This window comes from Parambassis ranga, chromosome 7, assembly GCF_900634625.1.
Source record: "Parambassis ranga chromosome 7, fParRan2.1, whole genome shotgun sequence".
NCBI lineage: Eukaryota > Metazoa > Chordata > Actinopteri > Ambassidae > Parambassis > Parambassis ranga.
In genome coordinates this window covers 17,201,512-17,221,867 of record NC_041028.1, presented here as the reverse complement: position 1 = coordinate 17,221,867, position 20,356 = coordinate 17,201,512, and the positions used below count along the sequence as shown (strand labels likewise).

Below are 20,356 nucleotides of genomic sequence, written 5' to 3'. Positions count from 1 at the left end.
ATGTTTTTTATGGTGAATACATTTGTGTAGGTTGATGTGCTGACATGGTGGCACAGGGAATTCTCTTATAGAGGAACCAGCTGTGTACAAACATGTTTTAGTAATTAGAGCACATACTGCAGACAGACATGCCTGCTGCTGTTTTCAAAGTCACGGTCGACCTGTCCTGTGTTTGGGTTTCACCTTCCTTTTAATTGTAGCGCTTTTGTTCATGAAAATTAGATTCAGAGGTTGTAAAATAGCAAAAAAAATTAACAAATAAAACACTGAAAAGAAACCATTCCAATCCGTTGTCAGGGTGTGTCATCACCTGAATCTTGAATCTTATCACCACTCACTACACCTTACATGGAATATATACATATTTGGTGTGTTACAGTACAGCGTGTATGAGTGTGTCTGTGTTTCTGAAAAGTAATTTGAAACACACACACACTGCTTAATCTTTTTTTTTAATTTAACGGACACACGGATGGCTTTGACAAGTTGGAGGAGGCGTGAGGGAGGAATCAGACTCCTCATATGTCTGAGTGGGCTTCTCACCGCGGCCTTTGACCTCATCTTGTGAGGAGACGGCTCAGTTATCAAAGAGCCAGCAGCCAGGAAGAGGAGGACAGGCTGAAGAATGATGCTTTGTGCTACCTCTGATGTTTGGATAGTTCAGGAAGTGCTCCGAGTAGCAAAATTAAAAAGGTTTCTGTGAAATCTGTCCTGCATTCAAAATGAATAACAGCATCCCAAACACACACACACACACACAAATGCAAACAAACACACAGTAGAAAAAAGGGTACCAGCTGAGAAAAACAAAAAAGAGTCGGCAGGCACAGTGACAGAGGAAGTGGCAGGGATTAAAGTGATTTAAACCCTGTGACATCTGATTTCATGGTGACAGCTTCAATGAGATGCGAGCATGAAAAGAGCAATTCTTTGCCCAGGATACAGAACTGGAGGCCTGGGCAGCTTCCCTGCCCGTGATGTTAGGCCTCAGTGTGGGCAGAAGGTTCCGCCGGCCCAGCAGGACCACTTCCGCAGCTCTGTGAAGCTGAGTTTCAGTTGAAATGGGGAAGAATGGAGGCTTTAAAGTGAATGCAAATAGTCCTAATCGGATTATTTCACTCTTTATTCTTTCAATCAAAGTATCAAGTTACAAGTTTGAGGAGTGTTTTTCCCTTTACAGAAAGGGATGAGACAGGCAGATATGTCAGTATTTGGTGTTTTACACAGTGTGATCTGAGGTTAAAGTCTTCATGAATCACACCATGACATGCAGTGTCAGCTTTAGGAGGGAAACAAGCCAAGGTTACTGATTATTTATTTTAATCAGAAACATTTAAGCCCACAGATTTCCTCAGAAGTGTGGCATATAGCCTCACTTAGTTTGTCTTTCCTCACAGAATAGCTTGAAGTCCTGAGGCATGACTGAGTCGGCCTTTCTTTTTTTCTCCCGTCTCCCCTCTCTTCACCTTACCTACTCTTGCTCCATCATTTCCTGTTGAGTCACAGGCAGAGGCAGACTGCACCGTGTTTAACAGTTTATTGCTCCCCTTCTGTGCCTTCCTCCTCCACTTCCTTGTTCACCCATGCCTGTCTGTCTTGTAAGGGAGAAAAATGCAGTGAAATGTGACTGTACAGAGCAGAAACAGGTAAGAGTTTAGGAGAACTCAAAGCAGGCGTAGGAGTCTCTTCCAGGCAGCGTGACTGATTCATGCTGTAAACGACCTGAAGGATCAAAGGATTATTAACTCCACACCCCCTCAGTCGTCACAGTGTTGCATCAGTCCATATCATTACTATAAAAAAAAAACAACACAGTACCCCCCTGCCATCATTTAATTGAATTGCTTTCTTTGGTAGATTTGCAGACGTGCCCTCTGTAAAGAGGGAGGAAGTGATGCTGCAGTGAGGTAAGGGCTTGTGTTAGTGCATGCCTTTGTGTGAGGGAGGGACGAGGGCAGGGCTCTGAAACGAAAGGCCTCTGTGGTGGACTGGTTGAGTCATTCAAAAACACAGCTGCTGACTCAGTTTGCAAACTTGTCTCCTTGAGCACATTGCCGAGATATGTGGCACTGTACTGTGTGTGTCTGTGCATCTCCGCTGAGACTGGTTCATTCCTATCACTTATGTTTTCATCAATATAGACCTCATTCTGTCAAAGTATAGTTTTGTCCTTCTTTTCAAGGAATAACTCAAGCAGATTACATCGAATGGAAAACGAGCCTATGTGTGAAGGAGTGTCAATTCACACCACTGCCCTGGCAGCAGGTCAAAGTTTCCCTCTGTGATTCAATCATGTCGTCATTTCATCACTTTTCTCTTCACACGCCCTTCTTCTTACCACAGTACTCCTTTAACTGTGACCGTCCAATTATCAATGCACTGTGATCCATCTGGGAGTATGGACTGTGGGACACACTCCACAATTAGTCATCCTGGATGTGTTGCAAGGTCCAGGAACATTGTGCTGCTGTTGACATTATTGTGCTCAGAGGGTAATTAAGATGAATGTGATTTCCTGCTAAAATGGGAAAACTGCTTCCCCTGATTGTGAACCAATATGACCCACAATGCAGTGGGAGGATGGTACATACAGTTTAAGATAATGGATGAGGCCCACCACCTGAGTTGACCTTTGTAGCACGATATTTTAAACTAATTTTGTTGATCAATTGCCAATTTTATTTTCTTCATTTAAATACAGAGAACATGCAGTCTTTCCTGTAGTGGAATAAATGAGAAAATGATTAATTAAATTTTTAGTGTACAAAGAATGCAATTAGACTCCATGATCATGACCAGTGCTGAGCCATCATAAGTAAACAGCAATTCTGAAATCAGGATTTTAGACTGCAAAAACGTATTTATGCTCACTTTATATATGGCAGAATGTGTGTATACATATATTACATTACACCAGGTAATCAGGCATAACACTTCATAACACTTCATCATGGCACCTGTTAGTGGGTGGGATAAATTAGGCAGCAAGTGAAAAGTTTGTGTAAATACTTTGGTCATTCATGAAGCTCAACTACATCCTAACTTAACTTTCCTTTGTGTTGTACTGTTACAGCTCCACCTAGTGGGAAGAACAGGGAAAGACATGGGCTGCTGGCTAATGAATTAGCTCATTACAGGATCAAAGTGGACCATGAACCCTCATTACTGAGAGTGTGAGGCATTCCTGCACACAGCAACCAGAAGATTGAACCGTTACAGCTGTTTAGATAAATATAACGGGTTGTTCCCATTGGTGGCACTTACAATAATCAAAGTTTATTAAACTCAGTGAGTGCAGCCTCAGATTTCAGTCTTGGTAATACAGTACTTCAGTAGTCATTGTTGTGATTAAGCCCTGAGAATTACACAAAGGTGTTCAGACAGACAGATCAACTGGTTTACATGCTACTCAATGCTAAACAATGGTAACATGCTGACTTATAACCGTATATTACTAGAAAATGATTGCACACAATATAAAATTTGGCCATATCTTTATCTGTATTACCATAAACTGAACAATAACTAAGATGCTTACAATGTTTTCTAGTTCCTTAACTCTTGATGGTGTCACCACAGTACACCACCCGGCTCTCCAGTCGTGCACGCTCAGCCTCAAACACCAGCAAATGGCTCAGCAGCGTCTCCTCGGGACCCGAGCGAATCAGGGAGGGATTGTTGTTCTGTGCTCACAAAAGCACAAACTGGTTAGCCACACAGACGTATACAGGTATACATATAAATCAATCTGTCCTTATCCCGAAAATACATAAATATCAATAGATAGTATCAATTGCTAAAATGAAAATAGCATTAAGCACTCACAGCCACTGCAGAAACAAAGGCATCAATCAGGTGGTAGTCTGCTCCGCCGTGTCCGCTCAGGCCAAAGTGCCTGTGAGCGTCACTGTGCGCTGTGTGCTTTGTGGATCTCTGCGTCAGAAAGTCAAACACGTGTATCTCATGGCCGTTATATGACAGCTCCCCCTGAGAAGATACACAGAGAGTTAGTGTTTAGATCCGACAGGCAACAAACAGATTTTTTCCCTCTTCATGCCCTATGGTCCACATTATTTACAGTCTCACCTTGCTGCCGTGGACGGTTGTTCGTCGCTTGCAGATTTCCTCTGTGAACGCCACCATGGTAAAAGCCGCTGTTAGACCTCCCTCAAACTCCATGTTAACCACCTGCACAAACAGAGCAAGCAAACATGTTAGGCTTGGAACTCAGAATGAGGATCTTATGTGTTCACGTGCTAGTAAATTATGTTTAATTTTTGTATAAAACAATATTCCACGTGGCCTGATGGTTTCAACCAAGTACATCGTGCCACTGACATGAAGGGGTCAGTGTCTTTTCTAACCTGGTTGCTGCAGACATCATTGTCACAGTTATACACACAGCGGCCGTAGGGCCCGGTCCTCAGTGCCTCCGTTACTGACTCAATGTCTGGATATGAGTTCGGGCATATGACTGACACTGGCCAGCCGGCGTTACCCTAGTACACATACACACAAACACAATCCGTCTATATATATATGTATAAGGCTTTTATGTTCACAGAGCTTCATAGTGGACATTATGTTTACCTGTTTGACTCTGTCCAGGTAGATTTTGCATGCTGAGTACGGACAGCCTTTTTCTATTGAACAATCCAGGCAGCGGTCTGCAGCACCTGGTGGCTGAAAAACAAGCAGCAATGTCACATTTTATGCACATTTATGCATTGAATTCAATTAGCAGACATACAGTCAAAGATGTAAATCACATGAAAGAAGTTATTAAGTCATAACAACACTGTATTCTAATTGATTTCTAACGCTCTGTTTGTTTGTTTCTGACAGAATTGTCAGATCAACTTCTTTCCGCCTGTAGACAGATCCCCTTTCCAGGACAAAACATTGTTGTTTCAAGGTCATTTGACCATTTCTTTCATATTTCATAAGCTGCCCAGTACTGGCAAACGATTCTAAGAAGCTTCCATGTGTAAAATAAAGACTGAACTGAACTCCTACTTTGTTTTCTTTTGTGAAGTGGCTGACGGATCCAAACGATGACACTTTGACACACCTGCCAATTACAAACCACCGTGTTAATGATTTATCTTGGAAAAAAAAACTAAACGAATAGACAACTATCCACCAAACATTAGCTGACCCACCAACCCGGTGCACATTTTTAGGGAGACAATAACACCTGACTTGTGAACATCAGTTTATCATTGACTGCTGTCTGATGGCTCACCTGCGGGCTCCAGCCCAGTGATGTATCAGGTCGATGTCGTGACACGATTTAGCCAGAAGAGCGAAAGAACTCTCTGCTTCATTTCTCCAGTTTCCTCGAACAAAAGAGTGGGCAAAGTGGTAATACCCAACCTGAAACAAACAAAAATGTCTGAATAAATCTTACCTTCATCATGCATGACACATCATCTGTATGTATATAATATACAACAAATGTATTCTTACCGGCTCAAGGTGCTGAATATGGATGACATCACCTACAACTCCTGCATCTATGAGCTCCTGAAAAAAGATCAGTCCTTTATGTTTTAGACAGTAAACAACATTCTACTGAAACTATAGAAAGGCTAGATTTCACATCAGCTTCTGTTGGTGTAATTAAGACACTAATTAAAATCTTCACCTTTATCTTGTCGATGACTGGATCATAACGGAGAACGTGACCCACCGACAGCATCACGCCGCTCTGAGTGCAAGCCTCCACGATCGCTCTACAATCGTCCGCTGTCGTCTAGATTTATGCGGACACATTAACGTCATATCAAAGTTTTACTGAGCCCATATGTATTGTTGTTTACAAAACACTTACTGCCATGGGCTTCTCCAGGAGAACATGGTAGCCCTTCCTTGCAAAGGCCACAGCAGGCTCCTGGGGAACAAAAACTATTTTACTGTGACGTCCAAACAACGTGTCCAAACATAGTTTGGTGTGACATGTGTATAGGTTACCTTATGAAGGTGGTCTGGAGTGCAAATCAGCACAGCATCTGTAAACTTGTCTCTTTCGATCACACTGTGCCAGTCTGTTTAACAATAAACTAAAAGGGTTTGATATGTGCAGAACGAATAATTGCAAACAATTAAATACACTTTGTTTTGTTGATACTCACCTTCAAACACATTATCATCCAAGATTTTGTGTTGTTTTTGAAGTTTGGTACGAGCAAATTTTCGCGGATCGGCCACTGCGACAACCTGAAAAGGTCAACGTGGGTCATCTGTCAGACATTACAACATTTATTACAGAGAAGCAATACAGTAGGAAATATAAATAAAAACAGCTTTTATTAAATGTGTTAAAAGTGAACAGTTAAATTCACTGCATGTCTGGATCATTGGGTGAGATTTATGGTGCCACTTTGCATGTATGTTTTTATGCCTCACACCTAACATCAGCCTCAGAGCTCCCTGTCCTCACCTTCATACGCTCAGGATGAATGGACGCAAAGTTGGAGTAGATCTCCCCTCGACAACCTGCTCCCACCACGATGACGCGGACAGGAGAAGTCATTCTGCCAGCCTGTGAACTTTGACACACTGTAAACACGCCTGTTAGACTGTATATGAATGAACCATCTGTATAATCGCTGTACATTTGCTATGAGATATTATCTTTGAGCTTCTCTATCTCTTTTAATGTGGATGTTAACAATTAACATCTCTATGTGAATTATTGTTGAAGGCAGCTTATCAAAATGTGTTGCTTAATCATTAAGTACACGTTAAAACAAACCTATTTGTACCTATTTTGTCCCATACGACTGTCACGGCCTTCTGTCTTCCGCGTTGATCTAATTTTGTCTGGACACGACTACAAACACATCAAAGTCCAGACAGGTCCGCTGAGACAGCGACTACAAAAGCCTTGGATCACTTCGTCGTACTCAGAATAATATTTACCACGAAGAAGACCGAGAGTGGCCTCTGGCGCCCCCTGCAGCGCGCACCACATCCGTATGCTGCGTACCCCGGCGCCTCGTAAACTCCACCTTCTACCTTCAGGAATCGTACCTTGATGAAAAATGAAAGAAGAATACGAACTCAGTCATCTCGGTTATAGTTATTTGATGCCATAAAACACGTTTAGTATATTTAAAACATTTATACTGTAGGCCCGTCGCCGTCAGATGATTGTGGCTTCTCTCACGGATTTAATAAACCTCATTGGTTTGGGTATCACAACAAAAGGGCTTTAACGCAGCTAATAAACCCTTGTTACAATGTTAAAGTTAGGTACATGTGTGATAACACAATAACAAAACTTCGCGTTAATCAAACGACAATGTCAAGAATATTATTATCATCATTAACTCAAACGCAACTGAGATGGGAAATTTTTTGTTACCTACGTCAGATCCGACCCTGTGTCACGTGACGCGTAATCACTAGCATGAGCTCAGCCTTCTGTTGCCCGATAGCTCTAAACAATTGTACATCTAGCTAGATTTCGCCGTTTTAACCTTCTCTGTGTGGAACGTAGCTTTGCACTGCAGCATAACGTTTTGTAAAAGCCTGGTCATATTACCTGTATAGTAAGAAATCGTAATTTAAGATTTATTTGGACGCCTTCTGTGCAAACTAGCTAGCTAGCTAAAGTTAGCTAACATCAACATGAATATAGACAACTTGAATCAGTCCGTCACAACAGGAGTTTCATCTACGACGTCTTCAGCTTCGAGTTAATTGCATCGCAAATGATAATGCAACGACCAACGTCAGCAGCATCCCTCCGGTCACGAGTAATGGTAATGTATTGTGTCTCTGGTGTACTGTTTACGGCCGCATATGCTGCATTCCTGTCGGGCAGTCGTTGCTGAACGTTGATAAGACTCACATACAGGTCATAACAATGGCATCGGTTTAGTCGCAGTATTCCCTAGAGTATTACTATTATTATTACGTGGTCTAGACGTAGCTTGTGTATTATTTGCCTTATGTGGGGTGAGAAATTGGAAGATTTTGCATGCATCACAATATTAATACACCTCATACACAGCTGTTAAAATTCTCAAAACTATCAGAACATATTTACCTCTTTGTCAATAAGTAAATATGTACATGTATATTGCTAATTTGTGTAATCTCTATTCCAGCGTCAACCTCAGCAGCTGTGGTAACACCATCATCGGATGCGTCTGTTGCCAATGGTGTCTATGTTCCCGCTGGTATCACTAATGGAGATGTAAAACCTGCTGTAACTGCCACACCCCTGGCTGATTTCCTCATGCAGCTGGAAGAGTACACCCCGACAGTAAGTCCATCAGCACACCACGTGATTAACAATGTCAAAAAGGCCGCACATTCGTGTGTACATGCATCTTAAGTGGCTGATATTAAATTAAGTTGTTTTGATTTTTTTTTTCAGATTCCCGATGCAGTTACAGGCTACTACCTCAATCGAGCTGGGTTTGAGGCTTCTGATCCAAGAATGTAAGTGCATGAGGTGCAGGCTGTTACAAAATGCTAGTTAGTCATGGCTGCCAAGTAACAGAGTGAATGATGCACTGCATTGCATGACCTCTTGGTTATCTTTTGTGAATTTAATGAATTTAAACTTAGCTCTGCCTCAACAGGGGAGACAATGGTAGTGAAGCTAATGAATCAATGATAGGAAGGATTGAGAACAAAGGGAGTGACTAATATTGTTTTACACTAGGATAAGGTTCTGCAACATACCGTAAGTGAACACACCCATACCTCAGCTCTGCCCTGAGGGGTGGTGCTGCAGTGCTGCATTACATCTTAATGCCGAAGGCCTGAGTCATCCTGTCTGCTGCTTGCATAAAAGAGGACCTCTCTTTTATGCAAGTATACATAGTTCAGCCCTGCCCACAAATTGAGATAGACACACAGATACACTTAGTACAGACAGTGAGCAAACTTCTGCCTTTTATTATTGTGGCCCACAGAGTATGTATATTTCAGTGAGGTGTTTATTCAGAAACAGAACGACATGCCCTATGATCATTATGGTCACAACTATAGTAGATAATAATCGATATTTAATAGAGATTTGTGAACTAAATTGCCATATCTTTCAGAATTATAATCTTGGTTTCAGTTTTTAAAGCACAGACCTTTATTATTAGTTTGATTGCCATTGCTAGACAATCAAACTCTTGTTCTTCACCCTCTTTTCTTCTTCTTTTTTATTCTTCCGTAAGTTTTTTGGCGCAGCATATCTTCAGCATACATTAACCAATTTCAGCCATTCAACTATCAAAATGTTCATCTCACAGAGGACATTCCGGGTCACCCTTCAGTTTTTTTTTTCAAGAAATTGTAGTTTTTCGAATATTAAGCAATTTCGGTTGTCATCTGTCAAATGTATCTCCTCCTACAAATTTCAAGCTACAGACTCCATTTTAGTCTTTAAAATGAATGCTCATTAGATGCTGCTCTATCACCATGGTGGACAGGCTGACACACAGAGGCATACAAGGCTCTGGATTGCTCTGATTCTCCAGCAATCCTTCACATCAGTGTTCAAAGCAACGCTTCAGCTGTAGCAATCAACTTGCATTTTCTTCAGAAAATGCCCTTTTCTAGTTGATCTTGTAATTATTGTGAATGACTAGGGAAAACCACCATTGATGGTTCTCTTGTTCTGCAGAATTCGCCTGATCTCGCTGCTTCTCAGAAGTTTATCTCAGACCATTGCAAATGATGCGCTGCAGTACTGCAAAATGAAGGGCACCGCCTCAGGCAGCTCCAAGAAGTAAGACAAAGGTGAGTGTTTAGCAAATTTAAACATTTATATAGATGCTGTTTGTGCTGTTAAACTCAAACAACAACAGGAGGATGGTTTTTTTTTATCTGTTGAAGACCCTTTATCATAATATTTATGGTTTTCTATTTTTTTCTTCTCTATGTATAGGACAAGAAGTACACTCTAACTATGGAGGACCTGACTCCTGCCCCTCTCAGAATATGGCGTAAATGTCAAGAAACCTTATTACTTTACATAAAGTTGTTTTTCTTTCTTGTACATTTTGCTTTTGCTGGTAATTATCCCATGCTGACCCACAGTAGAGTCTATTAACACATTTTGCTAACTGTTTTTTGACCATGATTTACTGCAGCTTGGGCAAATCTTTGTAGTCACACTGCAGTTTTGTTTTTTGTTGAGCTATCTTTGCATTTTGTCAAATTGTGACTTTTTTGTGAAAATAAAACCACTAACAAAAACCTTGAGATGTTTTTTTGGGATTAGGTTTAGGGACATATTTGTTCAAGTAGTAGCTTTTATCTTTAGGTCTCTGTGATTGAAGTTTGCGATTCATGTTTCTCTTTTTGGTCAATGTGATTGTCCTGACTCAGGCTGTTCTAAACATGTTGGAGTCCATCACCATCATACAGCCAATTGGTTTGATTTCACATGTTTTTTTGAAAAAGCTCCATCTTCCCATGTTTTTTCTGTTTTCATAGGATTAAGTGCCTGCGCTAATGCTACCCAAATTAAAAAAAAATTGTAGCACATGACACATACATAATGAGGATTATATGAAATCTTATGAAACATTGAATTTGCTTATTATGAAATGTAAACATTATTTACCCACTTAATATTGCAATCGCCCAAATGGTCCATAAGTATAAGTTTGGAAAGTGCTAATGGAATCTAATGCCAGGTTAGTATAAATGGTTGTAAACATATGCAACAGGAGGGCCAAATCTGAAAAGTGAAAGCATTGAAATGCTGGCAGGCGCTCTGACCCTTTAGTATCCATAGTAAAAAAACAATTTAGAAATTTACAACACATTTAGATGTTCCTTGTACCTCACTAACAACTAGTAAATACAAGCAAACAGTTTATAAATCGCTTAGAAAATGAATGATTTCAACTTGATGACTTCGTTATGACTGGATAATAGTTGTTATGTTGCACTAACGCCACCAGAGGGAGCAGCCTGGTAAAATTATGTCATTTTACGATCGCGCTTTCCTGCGACGGAACTACAGTATTTTGTCCCCAAAGGCAGGCCGTAGTATGTGCCTCGTCGGCCACCGTAGGTTCTAAACAGCGCATATGCTGGATGTTCAAATGACTCTGTGTCAAACTGCCAGTGTTTTAGTCTTACAAAGCGAGCATAAACTCCACAATGTCTGTTCAACCCTCAAACCCCAGCAACCGGTGTTTTCTTCGCCATTACCATCGGGAGGCAGGTGAGTGGGACCAAAGAAATGATGCTAACACCGACTGCTGTCTCCAGCTAGCGTTACCGCCTCTTTACCAAGCTCAGCGTATTGTCACGTTTTGGTTTAAAAGTTGTGAACCGCGGTAAGCTACGCTGGCGGCGTTTGAAACGTTATGCTCATGCGTAAATATAAAAATGACGGACTGATGCACTGTTTAATATTTTTAATGAGCTGCCTGCATTACCATTTTGATTATGAAATCACCATAAAAAAGCACATTAAATTGTGTCTGAATGAAAGCGCCCTTGACTCCAGGCACGCTGTGGTTTCCTCTCAAACTGACGTTCAAACTTTGTTTGAACAAGTGTGTCTATTAGTCTCCACACTAGAAGACTTGTTGCTATGTTCATTCAGTCGCTATGTGTTTATATAAGTACAGTGTGTAGTCTGATGTTGGTTCTGGCTAGCAGTGTTTTTTTTGCTGTACTAGCTAAGCCATTTATAACAGTCTGGGCTGTGATGGCCTTTGGGTTGGCAGGGGTGTAGACTCAATTATTATCCATAGGAGCTTACCTCAGATTTCTTCTCCAGACGTTTCCCATCATTGATGAGATTAACAGGGGTGCTGGGTCCTTAAACTGTAGATGGATCTTGTCATTTTAATACAAATGCAGAATTATTCATTCATTCAATAGATATCCTGCTTCAGCATCGATGCAGTGTTTACAAGCATCCAAGAGGAGACAGTAATAATCCAGTTGTTGCATATGTTTTATTTTTCTGAACACTTTTAGGATTATCTTCAAAGTTTATTATTGACTTTACAAATAATCTGAGAACAAATACCAAGAACCAGAGTGATTGCTGTGAAACCTTTTACTCGGATTACACAATTGTTCTCAAGGTCTAGAATTACCTTCGAAACTCTTAGATTACTCAACACAGCTCATAGATCAGGATTAAGTCTTTCTAAACAAAAGAGTAAAAGAAAAAAACAAAGCAACATGTTTCAGGATATTTGTTGTAAACAAATGTATGAACATAAGAAAAGTAAAAAAACAACAACCTAAAACTAGAACCACTGCATTTTACTACTCTAAAATGAGCTTAGATTGTATGATACTATATATCGATAAATGATATTTTTGTGATTACAAGATGATGAAATTTGAAGCATTTTTTTGCCCCTGTGCGTTCCTTCATGTGCGGCTGGAAAAGTGAGAGATGCATTTCCTTGTCTAGATTCTTTTAGCCACAAGTCATCTCTAACAGGTCTTTTGTTGTTATAACTTTCAGCATTCCTTACACGTAGAGCAGAGAGTTTCTCTTTGCTTTCGATGGGTTAAACACGGCTATAGGGAGCAGCATCTGTTGGCTTCCTTGGCTCAAATGCCAGTAAACGTGCCATAAACACACATTGTCTGGTAGATGGCTGTATGGCCCTGCTTTGCTGCTCTTCACCCAGAACACCACACCTACCAGTAGGCTGTTTGTGCACTCCAACCACAAGAGGTTAATAGAGATGTAAGCAGGTACTCCACAGAAGAAGAGAAGGCACACCATAGACACGAGAAGATAAGGCATCCACAGTAAGCTAAAGCCTAGAATCAGGCTGAACCACAGAGGTGGAGGTGGCTGGTCAGTCTCCTCCTGCCAGTTCTTGACTCTTTCCGTCTCCATGCCGGGAACAGCAGTGAACAAATCGCTCCTTTTGAACTCTTGTTCTTCCCTGGCTTCTGATATCCTGTCGGCCTCCTTCTTCCATTGGGGAACGCTTGACCAAAATGGCAGCATTGTAAAAAGAACTGCAGAGAATAGGATCAAAACGAAGTAGATAACCAGTGCGGACTCCTTTACCTCACACACCTGAGCTTTAATCCCTGTCATATAATCCAGTTCCATCAACTCTGAATTGGCAGAGACATAGGAGTAAATGACAGCAATTGTCCACACCAGCAGGGTCAAAACCACATTCCTGAGGACTTTGCAGGAGGTTCTGCATTTGCCGAAAGAGGTATCTTCCAAACAGTAGTCCAGTAAACCCAGGCACATCATGGGCAGCGGCAGGGCTCCGTATGCTGCTGAGCCATGAGCCAAAAGGAAGCAAGGTGATGCAAAAGAGCTTTCAGGACCAAGATACCATGTAGTCGCCATTAAAAACGCCATCACAGTGTCAACCACTGTAATGGACAGGCTGCACATGCTCATAAAGGAGGTGAACGGTTTCAGCATACAGCATAGGTGAAAGACCACCGCGTCCAGTCCCCACTTGACAAGCAAAAGTAAAAGATACTTCCCAGTTGTCTGTGGTCGTGTCTGACGCCCCATTCCATTGTATGACGGCCAGCATTTCGACAGCGTGGTTTGGCAGTGACTCTGTCTGCATCTATGCTACCGCGGCAACGGTCAGTCAGTACCACTACTGTGTTCCAGGAAATTCTGTGAAAGACACAATACAATTTTAGAAGTCTGAAAATGCAAATAGCAAGATGCTTGATAGGAAAATCAGTTGAAGAGCCGTTGAAGTGAGAGTTGGCCACCCAGCTACTGATGCTTCTGATCAGCTCTTACTAAGTCGGTGACTGTGATATTAAAACGTTTTACGTTGAAATTAAACTTTTTTTTAAACTGCAACATTAGGAACGTTTGTAGCTTGTTTAGTTTGAGCACTGTGGTGCATTTGAAACAAATAACTTCCTCATAAAAATGCTTACTGCGCAGTGGAGAGCCCCATCTGTCAATGATACAGTATTTCATTCTAGAATAATAAACAACTTCAAATCAAAGGTTGGACAGAGAGCTGCATAACTGACACCCTTCTACCCCCACCTTCTTATTATTGCCAGATGACACAGCATGTTTAGTTTCAGTGGCAGCTGTTGACTAATTAAATTCAAAATATCCGTTTTGTGTTGCTCCTTCTCAGGGAGCATTTGTAGACTTGATTATGTTTTAACGCCATTTCTTAGAATAATTAATAATTAAGTGATATGATTAAACATACTAATTAAAAAATACCTTGACCGTGCAGAGAGGTTGGCACAGTTGTCGCTCTGTAGATTGTAATCACTTTAAAGTGTTTGATTTTATCTTAAACACAGATGAGTACAGTGTTTTCTCTTCAAATGACATTCAATAAAAAAAAAAATCTGCAACTTAAGTAAAATATCGTGCATACCTCTCTGCCTGGAAGGGTCCCAGTCCAGTGAGTTTCAGAAGAGACTCAGGTGCTGTTGTCACTGCAGGTTAGAGGCTCTGCATGGTTTAAGCTGCGAATGTAAAACAGTTCCCTGTTTAAACCTTTCCCTCCGTGGCTCCACCTCACCATTGTGAACACACACATTCGATGGGACACACCTTCTGTGTCTTCAAAGGAAACCTGTTTGTTTTCTGACATATGGGTGCCTGCCTCCAGATATAAGTGGCCTGTAACTTGCAACCCAAAAGATTAAAAAGGCGTCAGCCAACAATACCTTTTCACTGTAACCACACCCTTTAGCAGGGTTTTTGTCCATGGCAGAGTTACACTGGAAAACTAGGAACTAGGATGGCGAATGTTGGAGGTCTAAGGTTGCTTCTAAGAAACTAACCTGGCTACTCGGCTGTCCTTTTCTGTGAAGTTTATTTTGACAAACCATGGTACTACTGTTCCTTGTTGTCTTGACTCTGTGTTTGCTTTGTGCACCTGTTTGCACTCAGTGTGAAAGTTAGCATGGGTCAGGAAGACCTAAAATAAAAAAGAAAAACAAAGGAAGACCTAAAATAAGTGTGGGGAAGAAAGAAGCTGCTGGCACGCTTCTTAGAGTGTGAACCTTTTAGCATTATTAAGTGACCCAGTTAGTGTAATTGATACCTTTTTTCTGTTTAACGAAAGAACAAACTAAAACTCAGAATTTGTGTTCATGGAATTCCTAACAAAAGCAGTTCACAGGGCATTTTGTTCAAAATGCCAGACTCTACAACATGGATTTAATGTTAAAAGCTCTCTTACCTGTTGTTATCCTCTCTACCACGTATCAGACTCCAGCCAGATATGTCTGTGGTTGATGTCAGTTTCAACACACATGACCTTTGCTTTCATATTTCTGCCTGAAAGCCACAATGCATTGTCTGAGCAGCAGAGTGGCTGTTTTCATATTGCCGTGACGTCATGAGGACAGACTACTCTCTGTACACTAGCAGTCTGTTTGTATCACACATGCAGGCACAATGCAGTGTTGTAATAGATTCAGCCATTTGCATGCATCTCTGTGTTATTGGGGTGCATGGGCGGGGAGACGTGCATTCAGTGAATGCTTATCATATACATCTTTTTTTTATCACTCGTGCTTTGACCATTAGTCAGTGGAGCTGCCACAGTTAGACACGGTCTGCTTCACACTTACAGCAAAGTCAACAGAGAACCGAAAGAAATAAGATAACATGTCATTGTTTGCAAGGTCATAAATGTATTCAGTAGAGGAGATGGACATTTACATGTCAGTGTAACCGGTTAGTCCAGTTGTCAGTGTCATGTAGCTTCAGGCTAACAGGTCCAGCTTTATTCATTCATGTATTTCTAGAGCTGAAACCACTCTGTGTGTCCTCTTTTGGCTCATGTGATGATTTTTTTTTTGTGCGTGTTGTGTTTTGACATGTTTCTTGCAGGATGTGGGACGGATGAAGGTCGAGCTGTTTGCTGATGTGGTTCCAAAGACAGCGGAAAATTTCAGGTGAGGAGCAGGTCTGCATCACATTGAAAGTGTTTCAATACATCTTTTAAGCTTTGTTATTGTACCAATTTGTGCACAATCATTCTTATAGTATGGATATTGTTTCATAAACTTTAATTTTTCATTTTTTTATAGGCAGTTCTGCACCGGAGAGTTCAGGTAAGGCAGCAAATGACACGAAATGAATCTACTCATTCATTTTCCATTCATTCATGTAACTCTTATCTAACCACGTAAATAAAGTCAAGTGAGTAAACACACAAGTGCTCCAACATACAGACATGCATGATGCAACAACAGTTTGTTGTTATGTGTGTGTGTACATATACTACAATGTTCTTATTTAAACAAAATATATATATATTAACAAAACCAGAGTCTTCAGTATACACAGTGATGCTGTGGATCTGTGAGTCCTGTAACCCGAGCTTGAAATGTAAAGTTCCAATTCAGTATCATGTCATTTAAAATAACCTTTTGGCTCAACTGAAGCCCCTATACTTTAGATAGCCAATGACACATTCAACACATTCAACACCATGGAAGCTGTTCATAAAGAGAAGGAACCAGTGTTGTCATACTAGTTTAACTACATTGCTCAGTAGCGTTGTGTTGTTGCTGTGTAAACCTAGCTCTTCTGTTATCCAGACAAGCTGCGTTCTTCTCAGCACCTGGCTTTACTCCAGCATTACAGGGTAATTACTGTAATACTGAGCTCTGACATTGAATAATTAGATAAGTAAAGAGGACTTTATTGGTTCCCAAAAGGAAATCAAGTTGAGCCAGGTGATGACACCTTCTGCTGCTCAATGTTTGCTGTTTAGGCGATGTAGTTTTTTGTAATATAGATGCAGATGCAGCCACCATATGCATTATTATTTGTTATTTTCCATTATTACATGAACACAGAATCAACCTCAAACAGAGTCCGCAGACGTGGATCTTGACTAAACTGGGTTTTAAGATAACAGGTTGCAACTGTTAAACAGTTCATATCACAAACTGGTCATATGCCAGTTTTTATGGTCACTGTGACAGGAAGGACTTGGCATGAATTTAAAAAAAAAAAGAAAAGATAAGAAATTACCTTCACACACATTTGTGTGACCTTAGTGGAGGATTTTTTTTTTTTTTTAAGTGTAGGGCAACCGTCGGCTTGGTTCACACCAGGAGACGCACCAATCAGAATTTAAATTAATTTTAATTAAACATTCTTTAGCATGATACATCTGTTTTCAAATTAAAGCCTTTAAACCATCAGTGGGTTAGCTTGGCTTTGGCTCCATTGATTGAAGGTCATGCAAGACTTAAGAAACAAAAATAGTTTCATCAGCAGGTATCAGTTGATCTAAGAGAAATCTACACGATGGGTTTCTGTTGGCTTCGTACCTACAGAAACAGTTGTCTGTTTGTGCATATGCATGACAAAGAACCAGGACAAGGGAAGGTGCCTAGAGAGAAGCAAGATTCAAAGAAACGCCATTATTTAGCTTGTTGCACTGTGCATCTAAAAGAGTGAAGCTAAATGCAGCCAACCTGTTTTATTACCGTACTTAATAAAAGAATACCGATCAAACTACAAATAGACAAACTTGCTTTTTATATAAACAGGTTGGTGAAGCTCATCATTTAACATTTAACGATTCCTTTCTCCAACAGGAGGGATGGCGTGCCGATCGGTTTCAAAGGCTGCACATTCCACAGGTACGCAGTCTGATTCCTGGTAACACAGTGTAACACAGAATTGTTCATGTATCATTTCCCTGTAGTTAAGTATTGATGGGTATTCATGTTTATTGGCAGGGTGATCAAAGACTTCATGATCCAAGGAGGGGACTTTGTAAATGTAAGTATAGCTACACATGCACAGCCTGTGTCTGTCTGCAGGGAAACAAAGCTAACTGAGAATTAAGATTAAGAATACCTTTAATCTTAATCCTAATTACGGAAAGTAAAAGTCTTTAAACTTTTTAAAACTTTTTAAACTATGTTTATTTGTATAAGACCTTTTAAAGACACAGAGACATTGGATAATTTAGAGAAATACCACTTCATTTCCATCTATCACAGTCTTGTTTCAAAGTTAGGATACACGCACTACCCTCTGTTGTACTATTATTTTATGGCACTACAGGCAGTAGTGATGGGATTGACTCATGAATTTGCTTACATCGGATAGACGTTTGATGTAATAGATCTTTTTGCATGCGCTGTATAGTCAGGAAGGATACATTCAAATGTGATTAAGGAGTGGTCAGGTAGGAAAGAGTGCTGAGGGACTACTAGCAGGTACTCACCCACTAAAAAAGAAGTGGGTCAGTCCCACTATAATGAATTTATCTGCACTGAGTGCTAAACCACATAAGAATTCTGAAAAACAGACTGGTTGCTGGTTGCTGCCTCCTCCTCCTGATAATTAATAACTGTGCACTCGTCACCACCTTGTAAACACATTGGTGAATGATGTAGCACAGTGGTGAACACCACCTTGTCGCCACTTCTTTCAAGCATCACTCTGGTGACCTTCTCTTAACACCTTAATGAATGAAGGTGGATTGACCTACTTCTCCCTCTGGTGGCTGTGCACTGAATAACAGCGTATTTTACCTTCTCATTGTATAGAGGTGTTCTTCTTTTGCTTTTGTAAAGGGTGATGGAACTGGGGTCTGCAGCATCTACAGAGGTCCATTTGCAGATGAAAACTTCCGAATTAAGCACTCTGCTCCTGGCCTTCTTTCTATGGTATGTGTTTAAATCATAAACCCACTCAGGATGCATTTAAAGTGAAATAACTCTAACCCATATGTATCTCATGCAGGCAAACAGCGGTCCAGGGACAAACGGTTGCCAGTTTTTCATCACCTGCACTAAATGTGACTGGTTAGATGGGAAGCATGTTGTTTTTGGTGAGTAAATCTAACATTGATTGCACATTCATATTTATTTAGAGCTAGAGATAATGGTCTTATTCATGTCTTTTACAGGAAAAGTGGTGGATGGCTTGCTAATAATGAGAAAAATTGAGGTAAAAGTGATCTTAATATATTTGTTTTAATGTCAAATTTGTTGAACGGACCTTTAGAGACATCTGTAAAGCCTCGTGTGTAAAACAAGCATTCAGTGTGTTGATTTTGTGCATAAATCCTTAAGATTCGTCATGGATTTTTGTTACTTGCAGATTTAGAGTTGGCCAGTAGAGAGGAGGCCAGTATTACAATTACATGTAGCGTCTGCCATGACTTATGTACAATAAGTGAGTTGTAAGTGAGTTACAAGACTGATACACTTCCTCTGATTTGGGGCAGCTGCAAGATCAATTTCTGTATGGGAGGGGGGCCAGTGGGTATTTGGTAGACTATATCTGGCAAAAAAGTCATAGCAGAAACACATTTGTCCTGCAAAGGTTGGAAGTTTTTAATAAACATTGTTCTAAGGGGGAGACATTTTGAGGAAGATCTTCCACTAATTGGTTGAGAAAGAAACCTGAAAGTTGACCAAAGTCATTTAGAATAGTTTGCAGGAAGTGGGTCAGAGATGTATAATAACAGATTTGATGCTTTTAACCCTTTCTTTCTACAGAATGTTCCTACAGGACCCAACAACAAGCCAAAACTCCCCATCCTCATCGCACAGTGTGGAGAGATGTGATCCAGCTCCAAAACAAAACAAAAGCCACCGCTGTACACATTCAGTAATGTCTTATCAATTAAGACCTCTCATCAGACATTCACTCGTATTTTCTTTTGTATTTCTATTTTCTCCCATGAAAATGTCGACAGCATGTGTTTAATATTTAGCTGTAAGAATATTTTGCCCTGTTTTTACTCTATAAATCCAACCGTAAAACCTGAGAACTGAATCGATTGGCTGTCGCTGTATCATTTATGATCAATAAATCATTTTTTTAAATTGCTTTTACATTTGTATACGTGGTTGTTGTATCTTTTTTTTAAATCCACAATAGTACCTATACTAATTTGGACCATAAAGTGCAATCAACACAATGTTGTGTAAGAAAAACAAGAACAATCAGATAAATAAATGAATGAAAAGTTTTAATAATAATAAGCATGTTTTACATAATCTCCTTATATTATTAATGTAAAAAATTGCAGTGATTTATATATGTTTAATTGAAATTACATGTTAAAAACTACTAAACAATTATCAACATGCTGGCATCTGGTTATTCTGCGACCAAATTAAAATGAACATATATTTAAAAAAAGTTTTTTCCTATGATTGATATAGTATTTGAAAAAATTTCATTTCATTTTTTAGATACATTTTATATATTTTTTACAACAGAGGCTGTAAAGAACATTGTGTACCCATCATTCTGTTCGCTGTTGAAAGCTATTTTTCCCCTTGCTGACTTAAACACAAATCTTTGAACATCTTGAATGAAGGGCGCTGATATTTATCTTGATAAGAAAAGACACATACAGAGGTAACTTGTTCTTAGAGATAATAGTGGGTA

At 40.1% G+C, this 20,356-nt stretch overlaps 4 protein-coding genes across 8 annotated transcripts; 2 read left to right on the top strand and 2 right to left on the bottom strand.

Moving 5' to 3' along the window:
- Window positions 1-1,505: 1,505 nt before the first annotated feature.
- LOC114439010 (putative oxidoreductase YteT) lies at window positions 1,506-8,187 on the bottom strand. Of its 5 annotated transcripts, XM_028410716.1 has the most exons (16): window positions 8,057-8,187; window positions 6,768-7,035; window positions 6,443-6,551; window positions 6,135-6,219; window positions 5,974-6,047; window positions 5,834-5,893; window positions 5,648-5,755; window positions 5,470-5,526; window positions 5,246-5,376; window positions 5,017-5,071; window positions 4,591-4,683; window positions 4,365-4,499; window positions 4,087-4,188; window positions 3,826-3,987; window positions 3,539-3,683; window positions 1,506-1,591 (listed from the first exon to the last, which is right to left on the bottom strand). In XM_028410716.1, exons 2-15 carry the CDS (start codon window positions 6,779-6,781, stop codon window positions 3,555-3,557), a joined length of 1,314 nt encoding a protein of 437 aa, XP_028266517.1. In that variant the 5' UTR covers window positions 6,782-7,035; window positions 8,057-8,187; the 3' UTR covers window positions 1,506-1,591; window positions 3,539-3,554. The 5 variants fall into 5 exon arrangements, with proteins under 5 accessions (XP_028266517.1, XP_028266519.1, XP_028266518.1 ...); XM_028410718.1 differs by lacking the exon at window positions 1,506-1,591 and having other exon boundaries at window positions 2,855-3,683; window positions 6,443-6,573; XM_028410717.1 differs by lacking the exon at window positions 1,506-1,591 and having other exon boundaries at window positions 2,855-3,683; window positions 6,443-6,561.
- taf10 (TAF10 RNA polymerase II, TATA box binding protein (TBP)-associated factor) lies at window positions 7,393-10,212 on the top strand. The gene is given in 8 exon segments (XM_028410720.1): window positions 7,393-7,704; window positions 7,706-7,769; window positions 8,118-8,275; window positions 8,390-8,454; window positions 9,638-9,737; window positions 9,739-9,753; window positions 9,902-9,943; window positions 9,945-10,212. Coding segments are annotated over 8 exon segments (561 nt in total). The 5' UTR covers window positions 7,393-7,635; the 3' UTR covers window positions 9,993-10,212.
- Window positions 10,213-11,010: 798 nt separating this feature from the next.
- On the top strand, window positions 11,011-19,542 carry ppih (peptidylprolyl isomerase H (cyclophilin H)). The gene is given in 10 exon segments (XM_028410563.1): window positions 11,011-11,159; window positions 11,161-11,191; window positions 15,812-15,876; window positions 16,012-16,035; window positions 17,536-17,580; window positions 17,680-17,722; window positions 18,526-18,618; window positions 18,695-18,782; window positions 18,861-18,901; window positions 19,456-19,542. Coding segments are annotated over 10 exon segments (531 nt in total). The 5' UTR covers window positions 11,011-11,127; the 3' UTR covers window positions 19,525-19,542.
- On the bottom strand, window positions 11,918-14,667 carry LOC114438915 (probable G-protein coupled receptor 160). The gene is given in 3 exon segments (XM_075353411.1): window positions 11,918-13,463; window positions 13,465-13,603; window positions 14,343-14,667. Coding segments are annotated over 2 exon segments (1,083 nt in total). The 5' UTR covers window positions 13,551-13,603; window positions 14,343-14,667; the 3' UTR covers window positions 11,918-12,466.
- Window positions 19,543-20,356: the final 814 nt, after the last annotated feature.

Bases quoted from the DNA above. Each gene is read 5' to 3' on its own strand.
- LOC114439010 (XM_028410716.1), bottom strand. The intron at 6,220-6,442 runs GTGAGGACAGGG...TGACCTTTTCAG, and splicing joins TTCATCCTGAGCGTATGAAG to GTTGTCGCAGTGGCCGATCC. The intron at 5,072-5,245 runs GTGAGCCATCAG...TGTAATTGGCAG, and splicing joins CACTGGGCTGGAGCCCGCAG to GTGTGTCAAAGTGTCATCGT.